The 19061-nt window shown below is 40.7% G+C and overlaps 1 protein-coding gene across 1 annotated transcript; it reads right to left on the bottom strand.

Annotated features, from left to right (window-relative positions):
- Positions 1-2865: 2865 nt before the first annotated feature.
- Positions 2866-16883, bottom strand: Oda (Ornithine decarboxylase antizyme). The gene is given in 5 exon segments (XM_065228231.1): positions 2866-4822; positions 14781-14980; positions 15048-15096; positions 15098-15233; positions 16476-16883. Coding segments are annotated over 5 exon segments (732 nt in total). The 5' UTR covers positions 16532-16883; the 3' UTR covers positions 2866-4531.
- Positions 16884-19061: the final 2178 nt, after the last annotated feature.

Raw genomic sequence — 19061 nt, 5'->3', positions numbered from 1 at the left:
CATTAGAGAAAAAAGCATTTATTGTTGCTTTTTAGCCTTTTTAAAAAGCATCATTAACTCCCCAATTACTTTGTTTACAAATTGAGCTGAAAATATGGTTCCTCATAGTTAATAAATGCCAAATTTATGACAAGGAAATCCTTCGATAGACGAAGTAGGATGACACCACCACCAACGACTGAGAAGAGTAAAGTGAGCGGGGCCCTCGAACTCATGAAACATTGTCTAAAGTTGAAAAACATACCAGCCTTCTCCAGATCTTGCGATGACAATCGGAATAACAACCGACAGCAAACCACTGAAACTGTTAGTTAGCGGAGATCAGCTGGTTTCCGTTCCAAAGCAGCGATTTTATTCGGCGAAAGACTCTTCGAAAATTTCATTCAACCGTACATCTCTGCATCATTGGATGGTGCACTTCTGTAACCTCTGGAAGAAGGGGATCTTTTTCGGGAACGATGGCGCTTCCAGCTGTTCAAAATGCGAAATGTTGTAAAACAGTATCGTAAACTATCTGAGTAACTGCTCCCAATCCATCGGGAGAAACCCGTCTGGAAGAATCTTGGATCTCACAGCGCAACTATCGAAAGATAAACAAACTTTGACGTTTAACTTTTTGCAGGCAACTTTGCCTCCATAAATACAGCCATAAATCTGAACGGGTTAGGATCAAGCAAAATGGCTTTAGATAAATACAATTCAGCCTGCAAGTTTTCTTCATAAAATCCAATTTAAAACCTTATTAATTTGTTAGGGAATTTGTGAAAGCAAAACAACTTTTTCACAAATGACCCATGAAAATCAACTTTTATGCCACCGCCATGTTACAATTAGATTGCTTGTTTTTTACAATCTTCGATTTTCAATCAATATTTCCTAAGATATAACTATATTTTGGTAAATTTAGCAATGAGCAAACATTTAAATGCGAAAATAATTAAAAAAAAATCTCGGCCAAGCTCGATCTGAAGAAAAAAAAATTTATTCAATGTTAATTAATTGGTCAAATCGACGTTTTACGAGGGTGGACTAAATTTTTTCGATGTTTTCACGTACATTTCACATAAAATTCAATATGGCACTTAAAACTAGGCCACTTAATGAGAACTAATAAAATAAATTTGGATATTCAACAAGATTTTTATACCATCATTTTCTATTTTAATTATTTTGATAAGATCGGATTCATAAATCCTTTTCTATCTTGATTGATGTATTCCTAGTGGATTCAGCATGCGGCTAGGGGAAATGGCTCGGAAAGGGTTTTTATTGTTGCTAAATAGCTTTTATTGTAGCTTTCAAATGGTTCTCAATGCGTTCGCCATACAGCGTTTTGAAGTAAATCAATCTTGAAGAGCTTCGAGAATACAACCTTCATAACCTTCTCCAGGGTGGGCCAACTAGACATATTCTAGTCTTAATGAGGTTTTGGTGGATGCATTAATGATAAAATAGCATTGACCAGGGTTTTATGAATGTTGTTTTATAGTTGCTTTGTAGTATTTCATAAAACTTAAAATGTTACTTGGGCTGTCAAACTTTCATAGCGAATCAAAACAAACATAGTGTAGTAATAGAATTTCAACTAGAATAGGGTACGTTAATCGTTTGCTTGGGACCAATAGGCTACTAAAGTGGTGAGCCAATTTAAAATCGTTAGTTTCGTATTGATTGTTGGTTATACCCCGTACAGACTATGGCTTATATCATGTAATATAGGCTGTCTTGCAATGAGCACTCATATATAGGATTTCCAGTGAAAACTAGATGTATGAGTGCTCATTGCAAGACAGCCTATATTACATGATATAAGCCATAGTCTGTCTGGGGTATTAGCCTTGTGATAAAAACGAGAATTCAAGCTGAACATTGCATTAGGTCCTAAGTAACATTGACAGATTATCTCCGTCGACTTTCTCTTTGTATCTCCACGGCCATGTAAAGACATTCCCAGGTATTTTCAGCACACCGATCGATAAAAGAAGCTTTTATCTAGCGTCTAATACGACAAACACAACAAGAAATGGTTATGTGCTCAAGTTATTAACGAAATAGAAAGTCGACGAAGAGAATCGATCAATATTACTTCGGTTAGCGCGAAAAGGGCCATACAAGTTTTGTTTATACAAGATGATAGGCCCTTCAAATGTTACGTTAGGTAGTGATTACCCAAGTAAAATTGCAAGCTTTAAAGAGGTTTTATAGCATTCTACAAACTTAAATCGTAGTCTACAGAAACCTCATAAAACCAAAATTGTTACTTGGGTAATATAGTAATGGAGAATATGTCCCTTGAATTCATGGAGCATTGAAAAATAAAACAAAAACTAATATGTGGTGGAAAATTATAACGAATAAAGCTAGGTGCACAGGTAAACAAATGAGGCACGTGACGCCTCTGCTACGTTCCATCGTTAATGTCATCAGAAACAGATACCAAAAGAAATTCGGGATCGTAAGTGGAAATGGGTCGGCCACCAGTGCTATAGAGGGGAAATGAAATCTGCAAGCAAGAGCTGGATTGGAACCCGGCAGGCAGCATAGGCAGAGCCAGGAAAGACGTAGCTTCAACAACAAAATCAATGGACTAGAAGTTCACCTAGGTTATGGTGAAACCAAGCAGCCACCCAGGATGTTGGGCTCTATTCACCACCGGGTGCTCAGGATATTTGAGATGAGATAGATTGATGCATCTTATTCAGATGAAGTTGTTGAAATATCTCTTTCACACAGTTTTTTCGTAAGCGATTTTTAAGATTTCCGCCAGCACTGAAAAAAAATAAAGTAATCAATAACGAAAAAATTGCTTTTGATTACAATAAGGGTTGATTTCGGATTAAGAGATATATACAATTACTATAAGTGTCCCGTTTAAGAAACTTAAAAATAGAAGTTTTTTTTATTCACTTTCAATTCATACTAGCAATTTTGATAAACACTGATAAAAGGTAATAATAAAATACGAAAAAGTATGCACATTCATTGTTATTATACTACGTTATTAGTCAATATTTCCCTGGCTTTTGCTGAAACCTCGGCACCTTGCGCTGTGCCTTGGCCTTAGCGAAATCCAAAGAGGTATCTATGCGCAATAAAATAATATAATTGTAGGTTTATGTGTTTTACTTCCTACTAATAGTAGTAACAAAGTATATATTTAAAAAAATATAAAATTAAAAAAGCGAAAAATTGTATCGCAGAAAATTATATCTGTCCTTTTACTAAAACATTTATTCCCATAAAAAGTTAAAAATGTTAAATAAAAAATGAGTGTTTTTCAATTCTTTTCTAATGTTCATAATGATGGGGAGAGTAATCCAATGTTTTGTTCGAATTCTCAAAACGAAAACCTCTCAGCTTTTCCGACGACCAGTCGGCAGGACAGTTGTTTAGTAGAACTAAACAACTGCGTCCAATTACAATACCATCGGGCGCAGATATTTCTTCATAATAATTATTCCATTCCTTCTGCTGCTGCCCTTTTTTTCGTTGAAATTAGTGTCTACGTAAAAACATAAAAAAAATAAGTACAAGTAGTAGATTGTGTGTAGTACAATATGCTGTTTTGACGGCTCTATTTCGTTTGGGTGTGATTTGTAAAACTTTCCATTTCGCATGAAATTTTCCTTCGTAGAATTCAAGTCTTAGTTCTTAGCACTCTCCGATTTTTGTTGTTGCTGTTGTTTTCGTTGGATGCATACTAAATGTTCTCAGAAACCGTAATAGCAAAAACTCACTCGTTAGCGAAGGAATTATTCAGTTGATGAGAAAGCTTCGATTTCATCCCTTTATTTGATCTTCATTTTGTTTGTTTACAGCTTAACTAAAGTCTATTCAATGAATTTGTAATAATGTTTGTTGCTTTCGATAAGGTATTTATGATTTCTTGATGCATTGATCCTATTGATACTTGTTTAATATTTTTGTACATTTTTTTGGGTCTTTTATGTAAAAAACTTTAAATTTTTTATCAAAAGATTTTCTACTTTTTTGTTTTTTTTTTTGTTTGTTTTTTGTAAATTTTTAAGTTTTTTTTTGTATTTTTCTCATTTTTATTTAATGATAGAAGCATGTCACTTAAAACAAATACAAATCGCAAGAGTTCGACCTCGGAAATATTGGGATTATGTATGCACTTATAGATTAGCTTATATTGTTAGTTCACTTTTATGCTGGTATTGTAATCTTTCGCAAAGAGAGATGTTTTCTGTTTCTTTAACTTTACGGATGTATGTTTTGCTTTTGCTTTTGTTTTTGTTTTTAACTGCAATGTTGTTCATGCATTCCGGTTGCAATGCGTTTTGATCAAAACGGACCCACCAAGCGCACTGATTTGGTATGCGACGACCTGCCACCAATCGAAGCTCAGCAGCTCAATAGGTTCTTACTTCGTACGGTTCGATGTTATGAATAGTCCCTCGTTGAATGGGATGGAGAATATTGTTCGAAGGGCGGCTATCGGGAAGATTTAATTTTGATCAAAACGCACCCACCTGGCTTGGTCTGAGCTGTGCTGACGCGCTATGCTGGTTTACTCCTCGATGCTGTAGATCATGAAGAGATATTCGTTCTTCTGTTGCTCTTCAATGTGCGGCGGGGCCAGCGGTGTTTTTGGGCTGATTGGTTGGAAACCGACAAACGAGAAGGTACGCACTAAATTCGGGCGATCGAGGCGGTCCTTTCGAATGCACAGGACAACGCCATCGCACTCGAGTTTCTCCTCGGCAAACTCCAGCAGCGAGATAAACGAGTGCTTCGATGCCTCGTGCGTCATGGTCGACGGCAGGTTCACGTACAGGATGTTATCCAATGGACTAAATACCTGGAAAACGGGAGACGAAGAATAGGACCGGGTTAGTACTTGAATGCATTTGCACCAGGCTCACTCGCGAATGTAATGAATTGAATTTTGCCTTCTAATGAAAAGTAGTGGTCCCCATAAAAACCTTCCAACTAGGACTCACAGTTTGTGAGCGGAAGAGTATAAGCATAGCCCTAATCCTAAAGAATAATATAGGGCTTCGTTAAGGTGATACGTTACTGAGTTTAAAATGGTCATCTTGGTTGGTGACTTGTACTACCCATTTAAATTTTTGATAGCACAATTCTCGGACAATTTTGCTACCTCGCGCATGAAACTGCTTTTGCATTATGAGCAGTTCCAGTTATCCGATTTGCATGAAACTTTGCTTAATCCAGAACTGGTTGGAAATGCTATCTAACATGAAGCTTTAGAGTGATAATTTATTAGCTATAGAAGGGTCTTGGAAGAAGGTAGGTAGATACCTAGTTCCGTTAGAGTACGGCAGTATGAAAATTGAATAGAAGTTGAAAGTTTTACCCTTCTTACAAAGATATCACTTGAAAAACCGACTATCGATCCGAGGCCCGGAGGGCAGAGTGTCATATACCATTCGACTCAGCTCGACGAGATCGGAACATGTGTGTGTGTGTGTGTGTGTGTGTGTGTGTGTGTGTGTGTGTGTGTGTGTGTGTGTGTGTGTGTGTGTGTGTGTGTGTGTGTGTGTGTGTGTGTGTGTGTACGTGTGTATGTGTGTATGTGTGTGTGTATGTAACGAAATGAATGCGCTCACGTTTCTCAGCAACCGCTCAACCGATTTGGACAAACTCGGCGCCAAATGATAGGTCTTGGGGTCCCATTGAACGCTATTGAACGGTTTTGGAATCGGTGAACCGGTTCCGGAGATATGGCCGGAATAAAATCCGGTGAATATGGGCCTTCACGCTGGATTTAACGGAAAACGTATCAAAACCATCATGCGACACATCAAATTACTACAGAATTCAAAAATAAGATCAATGCAAGTCGTGTTAAGTGTTCCAGACCGCATTGGACACACTTGGACATGTTCCGGGTACCCCAGGGAAGTTGCTTGAATATGAATTGAATTAAAACCCATTAAATCACATTAAAATACGATGATAAGGTGATTGGTAGCCTCATCAAATAGACTACACCCGGATATATTCCGGGTACCCCCAGGCAGTGGCGTAGCGTCACTGGATGACACGGGGGTGGGGGGCTTGGCCACTGATAATGACAATAAAATAAATAAACTTGAATAAGTAAGAAGGGTCTGATCACACCATAGGTGGATAAATTCTGTTTTTTTTATATATTTGCCGTTAATCAGTGTAGACCGTTTTACAATTTTACTTAAACGCTAATTGTTACAATGCATTAATGCGACAGTACAAGTCAAACGCACACTTCTTTGCCTAACGCGTACGATGTACAAGGAGATTTGAAGTAGGCTTTGCACCAAAAAAAGTGCGCCCTTGACTTGCTCGTATACTGTCTGCGGCTGTGGAATAATGCTTTTTTGAAAAGTTTGTAGCTCTATTTTGAAAATGTAACTAGATTCAAATTGGCCAAATTATTGTCCATAACAAACAATTATGCAAAGTTTCATGCAAATCGAAGAAGGTCGCGTTTTTCCGATTCGTTATTTGGCGTGGAACTGCTCTTATCTTGAATATGAGGAAAATCGATAGATATTCCAGTCAGCCTATTAGTATACTCCAAGACTGAGTAAACTTTTTGTTGATTTTCCTCATATTCAAGTAGTTTTTCCTGGAAAAACGAGGAAAACTTTACGCTATTTTTAGACGAATTCGACTCAGTCACTGAGTTATTCTCATTCAATTGCACTATTTGGACTTCGCGCTAGCAATTTTTGATTCAATTGGGTTGTTTAACTTCGAAAAATATACCGATTTTTATACATCATCTGATAGAGCTTCGTTTTCTGAGAATAACGATATTTTTATCGATCCCGTAGACATTCATCTCGATTTTTAGATCAAGATTTAAATTTTTGATCGTTGACACTAAATCTATTTGTTGACAGCTCGCTCCCATAAAAAGTCCCACCAAAGGGCGCAAAGATGGCGATTTTTGCTAATGTAATCGTACTTATTTAAAATAGTTCCAGTGTACTAAAATTGATGAAATTTTGTACTTCGGTTTCATTTTTAATGCACTTAACGAATATGTGTTTACCTCAATACCCCTGAACAACCCAATTGCTTAATGGTTAAAAATATTGCGAATTAAGAGAAAACTTGGCATTTGGCGTCAAATTGTCAGCTTTAATAGCATGCTGTGGCTGTCAGATGCGTCGAATTATTTTCACTGAAACGGCAATCCGCATTCCGTTTGGTGAATTTTCACTTAATTTGACAGATGTAAAATTTTCAAATCAACCTTCTATGTTAGCAGACTTATTTCTGGCAGAAAATTTAGACATACACCTTCTCAAAAATTGGACGATCAACAGCAGAGGGATGTTCGGAGATTTTAATTTATAAGTGTCAAATTTAAGTGAAAATTCATTAAATGAAACACAGCCTTTGAGTGCAAGAAAGTCATTCTAAACGTATGAGATTATTCCATTATTCCGAAGATTTGCAAACTCAGGGTGAATTTTATACATAATTTTAGACAACATCATAGAGAAGTATCAGAAAACTCTCCAAGTTACGTTTCTAAACGTTTCTTACGGTAGGCCATTTCTTGAACATTTCCACAGATCTCAGTACATTCTTGAGATTCCTTGAACTTCCTCTGTGAGATTCTTTTCATTTTTCATCTTTGAAGTTCTCTGAAATTTTCAGAGGGTCCCTGAGCTGCTCTGAGATTCCCAGATCTTCTATAAAATTTCTAAAGCTTTTCTGAGGTTTCTTATTTTTTACTTCTATGAAATACATTTAGTTTGTCCAGTGTTGGCAAAATCATCAATCAAATGATATTTTTCCGCTCTCATAGGCTCTTTATATCACGCGTGATATTGGAGCAAAATATCATGCTTGATATTGATTTTACAAGCTTCTTTGATATTGCGAGACTATTCACAACGTGCAAAAATCAAGCTGAGAGTTGACCCGACACAAAATTGATTCCGAGTGCCACCTCTCCAGTTGTGTATTAAATTATCAATATGGGAGAATACCAAATCTGGATGATCAAGTTTGCAGCACCTTGGGTAAGTTACCCGAACCACGCCTTTTCGTCGGAGATCTGAACGGGTATCACCCTATTTGAGGAAGTCCCCACCCAGATCCCATCAGCTGATATTTTCCAAAGAGAAGACATGGTCATTCTCGACGACGGAGCGCCCATGAGCCAGTCGCTCCATTTCCAGGAAAATACAATGGAGTGCAAACTATGTGACCACTATCCCGTACAGGTTCAGCTCTCTGACTCTGCAGCTTCGTCAGTTACACGAAGGCTTCGATGGCGGTACGAAGAAGCGAACTGGGTAAGCTACGACGAAAACATACGATCCCTCATCGAACAACGGAATCCCGGTAGCATTCAGGAGGTCACACAGGTTGTTTTCGACGTAGCGGTTGCATCCATTCCGAAGACCAGCAGTGTTCCGGAGTGTAAAGCCCTCTGTTGTGGAATGAGGACACCAAAAAGGCTGTTATGACCCAATGCAAAGCTCCCCGAAGGCTTGAACGGCTACTCGTCGGACATCCCGACCGAGAGAACGCTATCTTTCGTTACCGCGAATCGCAGTACCGGAAAGAAATCCGGGATGCGAAACAGAACAGCTTGATGGATTTCCTATATAGCATGAACTCGTCACAGTCTTCATCAGATCTATGGAACCGGGTCAACGCCCTAGACGGCAAACGGCATTCGAGCGCGAGACTGAACCACAGTGACCCGTTGGCTTCGTACCACTCCAGGACAACATTGGAATAGTGGCACGAGGCCTTCGTGTTGCTTCAACAGAGGAAGCAGACGCTTCTGTAGACACTCCTTGAAGTAGATCTCCCCGTTTATAGTCCCTGTAGTCACGAACGGCGCACTCCGTTTATCTGCTCATGTGAGCGCTTGCCAAATCATGTATTTCTTGGCCAAGTTTGAAAGTTTCTGCTTCCTGACTTCTTCCGAAACAACAAACTTGTGCTGGGCGGTGAAGAACTTCTTTTTCTTCTTATTCGCATTTCAAGCTTATTGCTTAGCGCATATTAGCTTATTGCGTGCTCTCAACTTAGTGTTCTAAATGCACTTCCACAGTTATTAATTGAGAGCTTTCGATGCCAATACCAATGAATAAATTTGTATATTGTGTGGCAAGCACAATGATACCATAGAGGTAACTCTAAGGCCACTGGGTCCCGAAGAAAATCATTATTATTTTTGGCTCACTCAGTACCAGAACAACGGTCCCAAGCAGTCCCAAGCTATTTCACTCACCCCTGCATGTTCTGCATGAATCCACACACCCCTGATGTTATCTGTCAAACTTTCATAGCGAATCAAAACAAACATAGTGTAGTAATAGAATTTCAACTAGAATAGGGTACGTTAATCGTTTGCTTGGGACCAATAGGCTACTAAAGTGGTGAGCCAATTTAAAATCGTTAGTTTCGTATTGATTGTTGATGATACTCTATGCCCAGGGAAGTCGAGAAAATTTCCAACAAGAAAGATTCCCTCGACCGGACCGGGAATCGAACCCGCCGCCTCCGGCTTGGTAATACCATAGAGATAACTCTAAGACTAGAAGGTCCCGAAATAGCGTGCTCAACTTTTTGGCTCAGCTCTGGTACTCTCTTCGGTCCCAAGCTAATCGATTCACCCCTCGAAGTATAAGAAACACGCTTATTCTGGTCAACTCAAAATTGAGTCAAATGTACTCATCTCAGCGGCAAGTAGGGCTACTCAAAATTGAGTAGCCTTATGTTGACTCACTTTTGAGTAAACGACGTTCTCACGTAGACTGATTAAAATCCACTCAGCGATATTTTCAGTTGCGGGGGGTTTTTGTTTTGATTTTATGAAAGGAAATGGAAATCGTCCGCTCCGGATTCATTCGACCGGAGCAGAAAATGTTTCAAAACCATTGCCCTAAGCAATGCCTACTTACCTGAAGGAATTTCCACCGGTTTTGAGTGAAACATTCGTCCGTTTTCTAGGAGATTTTTTCTAAGTCCAGGATTTTGCTGAGTGGCTTTTACTCAGTTTGACATTTCTCGTTTACTCAGTTTTTGACAACTTGATACAACGGACGAAAGTGAGTACGATCGACTCACCCGGTGAGTAAGCTGAAGTTAGCCTGAAAAACAATAACCCCTCATTTTATCTGTCAAACTTTCATAGCGAATCAAAACAAACATTGCGTAGTACTAGAATTTCGACTAGAATGGGATACGTTAATCGTTTGCTTGGGACCAATAGGCTAGTCAAGTAGTGAGCCAATTTAAAATCGTTAGTTTCGTATTGATTGTTGGTAATACCAACAATCAATACGAAACTAACGATTTTAAATTGGCTCACCACTTTAGTAGCCTATTGGTCCCAAGCAAACGATTAACGTACCCTATTCTAGTTGAAATGCTATTACTACACTATGTTTGTTTTGATTCGCTATGAAAGTTTGACAGATAACATCAAGGGTGTGTGGATTCATGCAGAACATGCAGGGGTGAGTGAAATAGCTTGGGACTGCTTGGGACCGTTGTTCTGGTACTGAGTGAGCCAAAAATAATAATGATTTTCTTCGGGACCCAGTGGTCTTAGAGTTACCTCTATGGTAATACCGTGCCTTTACGATGAAGAACAGTAGCCCCGAATAATGCTTCGTCAGCATCTGGCCCACTGGAGTTGGCCCAGATGATCTGGGTGTACAGAGCTAATAGAGCATCCATTCTGACCGCATTTCTCCTTCCGTTCGATGCTCAGAGTTTCGTAGTAACGTTTAATCATACGACTCACCGTTGACTGCACGATTCCGAGTTGTTTTCCGATGTCCCGATAAGAGAATTGAAGATTTTCCAGGTGCTTGCGCAAAATAAATTCGTTGCAAGACGTTGCTTTTCGGGTGACGCCATTTTATCCAACTTTCAAAAAACTGACAGCGATAAAAATACAGTGTAAACAATACACTCTAAACTACTTCCACCCAAAATTTCAAGAGAAAATACCCAATGTGACACCCTTTACATGCACTTAGCTGCTGCAATGGGAAATCTTCTGGCCCGGATGCAATTGGATATCCGGTAATTAAAAACCTGCCTGTTCTTGGTAAGTTGAGACAGCTGGACAGCTCTAACCAGCTCTGGCAAACCGATACGTACCCCACCGATTTGTAGGGCGAGTTTAATGGTTCAAATTCCCAACGCGAATGAACCGACACGGGACATCACAAAATTCCGGCCAAACGCGCTTACTGGCTGCATGGCCAAAGTGCTTGAGCGGATCGTGAACCGCCGGCTGAAGGAGGTCCTTGAAATCGGAGATGCCAAAGACAACGACCTCCATACGGAGATAGTCTCATGAGACATCTCGAAAGCAATCCTAAAGCAACTCGAAAGCTGGGGCCTGCGTAGCAACTTTGTGATGAACTTCTTGGTGGACCGTTCGCTCCGAGTCTCGGTGGGGAACATAATTTCTCGCCCTTTCCGAGAGAAAACTGGAGTTCCCCAAGACTCGATTATTGCCATTACTGACGTTCGCTTTCGGGTTGCCCGAGCCATCGGTGATAGCCGTCTCATATATGGGCTGGAACTAACCAATATAGATACAGATAAAGTTCTGCAGGTACTCGCTCTGGTGTTTAAGTCTACCCTCGCAATGTTTTTTCAGCCGAAGCAGCCTCCATTTTCTAGGCGATTGCAGCATCCGCGGATCGACCAATCCTCATTCTCTTGGATTCCCACAGTGCAATTCAAGCCCTCTCATCGGATGTCCAGATCAACTCCTGGATCCAGGACATTGTTAAACAGGCTCCTCGAAATACAACCTACTCATGGATTCCTGGCCACAGCGGGATCCCAGGGTGGGTCACTGAGCCGGGGACGGCCCCTCTGGTCGCAGATATACGGATAGTATTCCACTATAGGACGTCAGGAAATGGCTAAGGAACACCATACGGAAAGCATGGAAGACGTAATAGTCCCGTACCAGATAACTTTTCATCAGCAAGGTCAAAGTAAGCTCTTAAAGAAGCTGTGTGACCAAATAATCTTGTCGAGACTCGGGGCGCTCACTGCACCATTCCGGCAGACTTGCGACGTCTGCACAATTCTACGGAGAAACATGTGCTGTGTGTCTGCCCGAAGTACGAGCTCCTTCGTGGCCTCTACGGACTGCCAGCCAGCATACGGGACGTGCTAGAGGATGAGCCGACCACCCAGGCACCGGCATTGGGCTTTCTGAAGGACGTGAACCTAGAGAGAGTCTAGTATAAGAAAGGAGCGAGCTGGCTGGTTTTGAGCCAAACGAACTATCAAAGCAAGAGCCAATCGAGCAGCGCGTTTCTTGATTGCATTGTCAGTGTTGCTAGAATTCACCTAGGCATAGGTTGCCAAGGCAGTTTGTTTTGAATCCGCTCCTCTCTAATACTAGACCCTCTCTACGCGAACCTATACAGTACTCAGTATTTAAATACGTGTGTTTACAATGTTTTTCCACTCTGCACTGCTCTAGGAATTGATTTACCGTCAAGATGAAAGTCTGTAATGTAAAAATACTCTGTTATGGTACCCCTTCTGGGGGCATCTTTCTCTTGACCAAGATGAACTAGCCTTTGGCTAAAAATCTTGCTGATAAAGATTAAAAAAATAAAATAAAATAATGTGTCGTTAACTGCTTATTTGTTGTCACCAAAATTGGTAAAACAAATGACAAATTTTCAAAACTCTAGAGCTTTGCCATATTTTTTAGAACCCAGACTTATGTTTTGTATATTTAAAATATATATTAAGGTTTCAAATTCCCGGTTATTTCTCGGGTTTTCCCTGTTGTGTTCGATTTCAGGTTAAATTGTTGATTTTCCCGGTTCAACAAGAGTGTTCATTGGTTTTATTTGCGCCAGTGGATTTGTTTTGTGTTGAAAAATATAATAAAATTCAATCGTTCACGATAGCATCCTCTTGCTAAGATGCTTATGAATATCATTTTATTTATGATAAACAAGTTTTTATCGAAAGGGAAACTAAGACAAGGGGTAGGTCACTTCGACCACCAATCTTGGGTCATCTTTTTTGTCAGGGTGCCGATTGAGCCGATCATAGAGCAAGCTGAATTAAGGGTACTAATGGGGTCTGATGGACTGCCTCTTTCTGTTGAGCCCACTCTAGAACCTACATTTCGGATTTAAATTTATAAGTGAACCGAGAAGTGAACTGCTGGTCTGAGTTCCTCTGGTATATTAAAAAAAAAGGATGTTCCTGAATATATAGCCAAACAGCACGTAATGTTGTGAACAATTTAATAACAGTTGTCGAGCAGTGCTCCCAATTTATTTACAACAATCCAACAAGGCAAAAAATTAATTTTGATATCACATCAAAGTGGCACTTCAATCAAAAATGAATACTAAGATGAAACTGTCGGAAGAAAAACTTTCTGTTTTAGTGTCCTCTTTCACGGTCCCTTTCATCCAATGAATACCCCCCGTATTCAAGGTAATTTTGTGGTTTTGCTTCCCCCTCGGTAGAGATGAAATTTTGCGCTCATTTTGATCAAAACAATCACACCAAAATCAGAGATGTCCCATTTTTTAATTACTCGATTAACAACTAATCAATTATTTTTTGTTCGCTGTGCTGTCATTTTTCCACCAATGAGAGTGCAGCACATGTTTGAAACAATTGGTGATGATCCTTTGGAAAAGTTAATACTTATATCGACATGATATAACCGATTACAAATATTTTACTTTTCGGTTCGTTAATCGATTAATCGATTATTCGAATGAAAATCGGCCATCACTAGATGAATGTGAAACGTCATTTCAAATATAAGGACCGTTCATAAATAATGATACAATTTGAAAGGGACCGGGGCTAATCACAAATAACGTCCCCACGGTAACTGAAATAAACACGAGTGTTCACCGGTTGCTTCAATCGTGTCAAACATATGGTGTAATATTACTTGCCAAAAAGCGAGGGGGGGCGACTCTACCTGTGATGTAGGAAAGATTTTGTTTCGCTGTGGTTAGATGTGCGCACGCTGAGTAGATAGAAAGTAGATTGATGACGATTCTGAAGATTTCCTCCAAAAAGATAATGCTTTGCATCGCATTATGATGCGAAAAATGATAGAGGATTGTTAGAAGATTCATTCGCTAGTGCGAGATTTTTCGAGCATCTAGAAGTGAGATTTAGGTGTGTCGTCCCCCTTACCAAAAAGGACAAAGTTATCATTAATACAGTACATGAACTGACATTACGCTGCTTTTACTGAATTTGTTTATTTTTGTGGCCATAACAATTACATGAGATTTTCGACATGATTGAAGTGCATCCTCTTGGATGTAATATTAAACTTTATTTTTGACTGTGAATGCCTACGAGATTGTGCCGATGGATGTGCCCAAGCTGTGCCGAATATAATTTCGCGCTAAGGCTGAGGCTGAAAGTCTCTATAATAAAGGAAAACAAAAGCCTTAATCGGTTCCACTCCATTTCAGATGCATGGCCGTTTTGCTCCTTAGGGTGGGCACTCATGCCCGTAGCATTTTCAACAAGACAAAGTTTTGAAAAATCCGTAAACAGCTTTTGATATGATTCAATTTAAATTATATTGATGATACATCAAGGCAATGTCATAAACTTTGCAGTAGGGTGTATAAACTCCTATAAATATATGGTATGGAACACATAGAACGAACAACCCTTACGGTGGAACATTTGCCCCTATATCCTCTAGGCATTATACATAGTATAAGATTCTGTATCAGGGCAGCCAAAATTTGGCATCATTCATAGAAAACTTAATTCCCTATCAAACTTACCGTTTCCCAGACGCTGTACTTTTGCGGTGTGACGTACAGTTTCAGCGAGATTTGCGTTGGCGTGGGTTGGGTCAGCACTTCCTGGATGACGGCGGCTTCATGTTGGTTCATGAACTCCACCGTCGACTCGGTGTAATCAAGATCGGTATACTCAGACGAAGCGGTGGTTGTCGAATCTATTGATGTCTTGCGATTGTATTCTGGAAATTCAAGAAAGGGGTGGTGTTACGTCCAAGTTCTACTGGAGCGGTTTGAAGGAGATCTTACCTTTTAAGGGAGACGCCCTATCGTGGTCTGTGCGGATTGTTGGGACATCAGGACCACCACAGCGGTCCTACAGCCAACGAAACACAGTAGGAGTCGAAGCCTGCCGACGACGAGGAGGAGGAAGAGGAAGAAGAAATCGTGCGCTTGTTGGCACGATTACTGTAACTACTACTAATACTTGGCTCACTGAAAATGGGAAATGGAGAGAAAAAAGGAAGAAGATTAGTCGCTGTGTGAAACCGTAACAATAATCATTACTGGCCACCGAGGAATGTATTCGCGATCACTCAGAATTCACTTTGTTATTCGAAGTTCGTTGGTGGGAAATATGATTCCGATCGCTTGATCCGCTGTGAGATATCGGGTAGCCCGGATGGTGTTTCGCGAACTCAGCGAATTCTTTTCAGGTTTGTGTTTATTTTAAGCATTCTCTCATGTCCATTTCCGTCGTTAAATAAAAACAGACGCTTTTCAATCTCTGCTGCAGATGATGATGCTAGAAACGTTTGCGCTTTGCGTTTGATTGAGCTTGTAAATATTTTGAATCACTTCAGGAACACAATTTGATTTGTATTCTAAACATGTGGTTTGTGTGTGTGTAGATAAATCGTGATTGTGGTCTGTCAATACTTACATTACAGTATTTTTTTTATAAATCTAGCATGGCAAATAAGTACATATTCGTAAGGATGGTTTCTTACACGGACAGTGTTTCTTACGGGAAATGGAATGGTAGCACTAATAGTAAAGTGTACTACTGGTGGACGCATAATGGAACATAGTTCGATGGAACCTTCATGCAACATGGGGCAGTTATGCGTCTACTGGCAGCGGACAAGGAACGTTGTCTGAATGCATACTTTCGTATAAATGATTACCGACTTCGGTAATGTTTACCAAACTTTCAAGAGCTGAACTGTTCGTTAAAAATCAGACATTTAAATTCACATGTTTTAGAGCTTCAACTCAAGGAAATCTTCACCACAATGGCAAAACTCGATTATTTATACAAGGCTGACAGTCAAACAGCTCAAAGTTCTACCGAACGCTCAGCTGCTGAAAGTTCGGTAAAAAATTACCGAAGCCGGCAATAACTTCTAAGTGTGTAGACACTCATCTACACACTTAGAAGTTATTGCCGGCTTCGGTAATTTTTTACCGAACTTTCAACAGCTGAACACAGGTCTAATGCATTGTTGTGAATCAATTTAGTTGTCGCACGTGATGATTTATTCCAGATTCTGTCTATCTGCCATGCAAAACTGAAAAATAATCTTATATTTTCCGGTTCGAAAAAGGTTAAATTATTTTAGAATGTGACCTTCGGTGAATTTGAAATTGAAATGGAATCCATCCACCACACACTGTTCATCGTTCTTGTGAGTAGGTATTCTATTAAGCACCACACAACTTATGGCTTACACTCACCTTCTGGCCTGCAGCTCCATCATGCTGGCAATTTCGGAGGCAACGAATTTCATCATTGAACTACTGATTAATGTTATGTAAGGCAACACAGATTTGCAAATCTATCGAATAGATATGTTTCTCTTTTGTTTGCGTGGAATAAATGCTTATAATCACTTAGTTTAATTTGTACTGTATGAGATATTTTTCACTTTTGCGACACTTTAGACTTAAGTCGTTGAATAACCTGTTTGATTATCGTCCCCAAATACGAAACCTCGCTCAAACTTTCACTTTTTCTGCGCACCAGTGTTGATTTATTTTTTTTCGAGGTGTTTTTTTTCTCTTCTAAATTATTAACGCGGCAATTGAGTTTGCTAATTAGAACGATAGACTCACAGGCGATTAAGAGAACACATCCACGATCGAGAGCGTGTACATTTTCGCGGATGAAATCCGACTGAAGCGAAATTCGCAATTCATATCCGAGCCACCTCGGCACGGTCGTCGTCGGTGGGTGAAATTCTCATAGAACAACCAGAGCCGAACACAAACCGGTCGTCGTCGTCGTCGTGAAGTTTTCGGGCGTCACGGAAACAAAACATTTCCCCAGTGAAGGTGATCCTCCTTGCTACTACCCGCCGTGCATTCTTTCCACAAACACTCTCTGCCTCTATCAACGTTGTCGTTGTCGTTGTTGCTGGTAGCGGTTGCTCTTGTTTCATATTTTTAAACAGAAACACCCACCTCGAAGTGTGCGAATGGAAGAAGTCTAGAAGAGGACGGATTGACCGGTGGGGAATTGAACGGTTTGCGAAAAATGACTTGCGAGAAACTATCCGACAATGACAATGTGGGCAGAATTTAATACTGTATGTACCGGGCGTCTCCATTGATTTCTGAGTTGATTGGAGCAATCTATTTCAGGCACGTGGTCGCGTGGTACTTTGTTTTGCAGTAGAATGTAATTTGAGCAACGAGAAGTTTACCACGTCACTAAAAAATGTGTGTTTTATTTTTGTAAAAATATTGAAAAAAGAAATCGCGAAATTAAAAAAAAAAGACTTTTTCCTCAGGTGCTTGAGAAAATTACCGAGTTAAAACCTTTTTACATATTGGTTGGTTGGTGTGTGTGATTTTTTGGTTTGGTTCTCGGCAACTACTGAAACAAATTGGACGTAACAAACAGAGATGGTAACATGGTGGTGACATCTTTGCATTAAAAATGTACATTTACCACCTTTGACAAAATGCCCAAAATAAAAATCATGGTCTCATAGAACGCTATTGAATATTTTTGGAATCGGTCAACTTGTTCTGGAGATTCGCCCTGAACATGTTCCGATGAGATGGTCGGTAAATGCTGGGTAATGCGCAATACAGATCCCATTGAGATCACTAGACTCTTCCCAGCAACTTCTATCCCTACCTCCCCGTGGTACCGGCCGGAAACTGTGAGTAATCTTAGGGAAGATCGGGTAACCAACCCCGGTGGGAACTTTGGTCATAGGCTGACAGGGAAGGGGGTATTTGCTTCGGCAAGCCTTAGCGTCTGTTTTCCAGAAGGAGCGGCTCACAACAACGTCTGTTCCCCATGTTAGGGGCGGCTGGTCTACGTCCGAGTGCCAGTGAAGGACTCTAAGCACAACTGTGCACCCTGGTCCTCCGGAAAGTTAGGGGATTGGTGTCAGGCCCTGCGAGTCAGCCGTAAAAAAGCATTGCAACGAAAAATCAGCAACAGAGGAATACGAACCGAGACCAACGGCAACGACCCCAGCGACGAAATAGGACTTGCGATTGGAAACTCAGCACGTGGAACTGTCGATCTCTCAATTCATCGGGAGCATCCGAATACTCGCCAATCTACAGAAGGACCGCGGATTCGGCATCGTAGCGCTGCAGGAGGTGTGTTGGACAAGATTCATGGTTCGAACGTTTAGAGGTAATCATACCATCTACCAGAGTTGCGGCAACACACGCGAGCTGGGCACAGCTTTCATCCTGATGGGCGAAATGCAGAAGTGCGTGATCGGTTGGAGGCCGATCGACGAAAGAATGTGCAGGTTGAGGATCAAGGGCCGATTCTTCAACTTTAGCATAATCAACGTGCCCAGCCCTCACTCCGGAAGCACTTATGATCACAAGGACGCATTTTACGCGCAGCTCGACCGCGAGTACGATTTCTGCCCAAGCCACGACGTCATCATAGGAGATCTAAACGCTCAGGTAGGCCAGGGGGAGGAATTCAGACCGACGATTGGAAAGTTCAGCAAAGCTTACGAACGGGAACGGCCTACGACTCATCAATTTCGCCGCCTCCAAGAACATGGCCATACGTAGCACCTTTTTCCAACACAGCCTCTCATATCGTTACACCTGGAGATCACCACAGCAGACGGAATCGACATTATCGACGTCCGGACTTATCGTGGCGCTTACATCGACTCTGACCACTACCTGGTGATGAACAATGTACGATACCGACGCCCGCCACGGTACAACCTATTTAGAGCGACTGAAGCAACCGGATGTCGCCTTAGCATACGCGAAGAATCTCGAGGCAGCGTTGCCAGAGGAGGGCGAGCTCGATGTGCCCCCCCTAGAGGA

The sequence above is a fragment of the Ochlerotatus camptorhynchus genome, unplaced genomic scaffold, assembly GCF_037179485.1.
Source record: "Ochlerotatus camptorhynchus isolate MF236.1 unplaced genomic scaffold, CSIRO-AGI_Acam_v1.1 ptg000284l, whole genome shotgun sequence".
In the NCBI taxonomy this organism is placed as follows: domain Eukaryota; kingdom Metazoa; phylum Arthropoda; class Insecta; order Diptera; family Culicidae; genus Ochlerotatus; species Ochlerotatus camptorhynchus.
The sequence above is the reverse complement of the archived record's forward strand: the minus strand, read 5'-3'. Positions and strand labels throughout refer to the sequence as shown.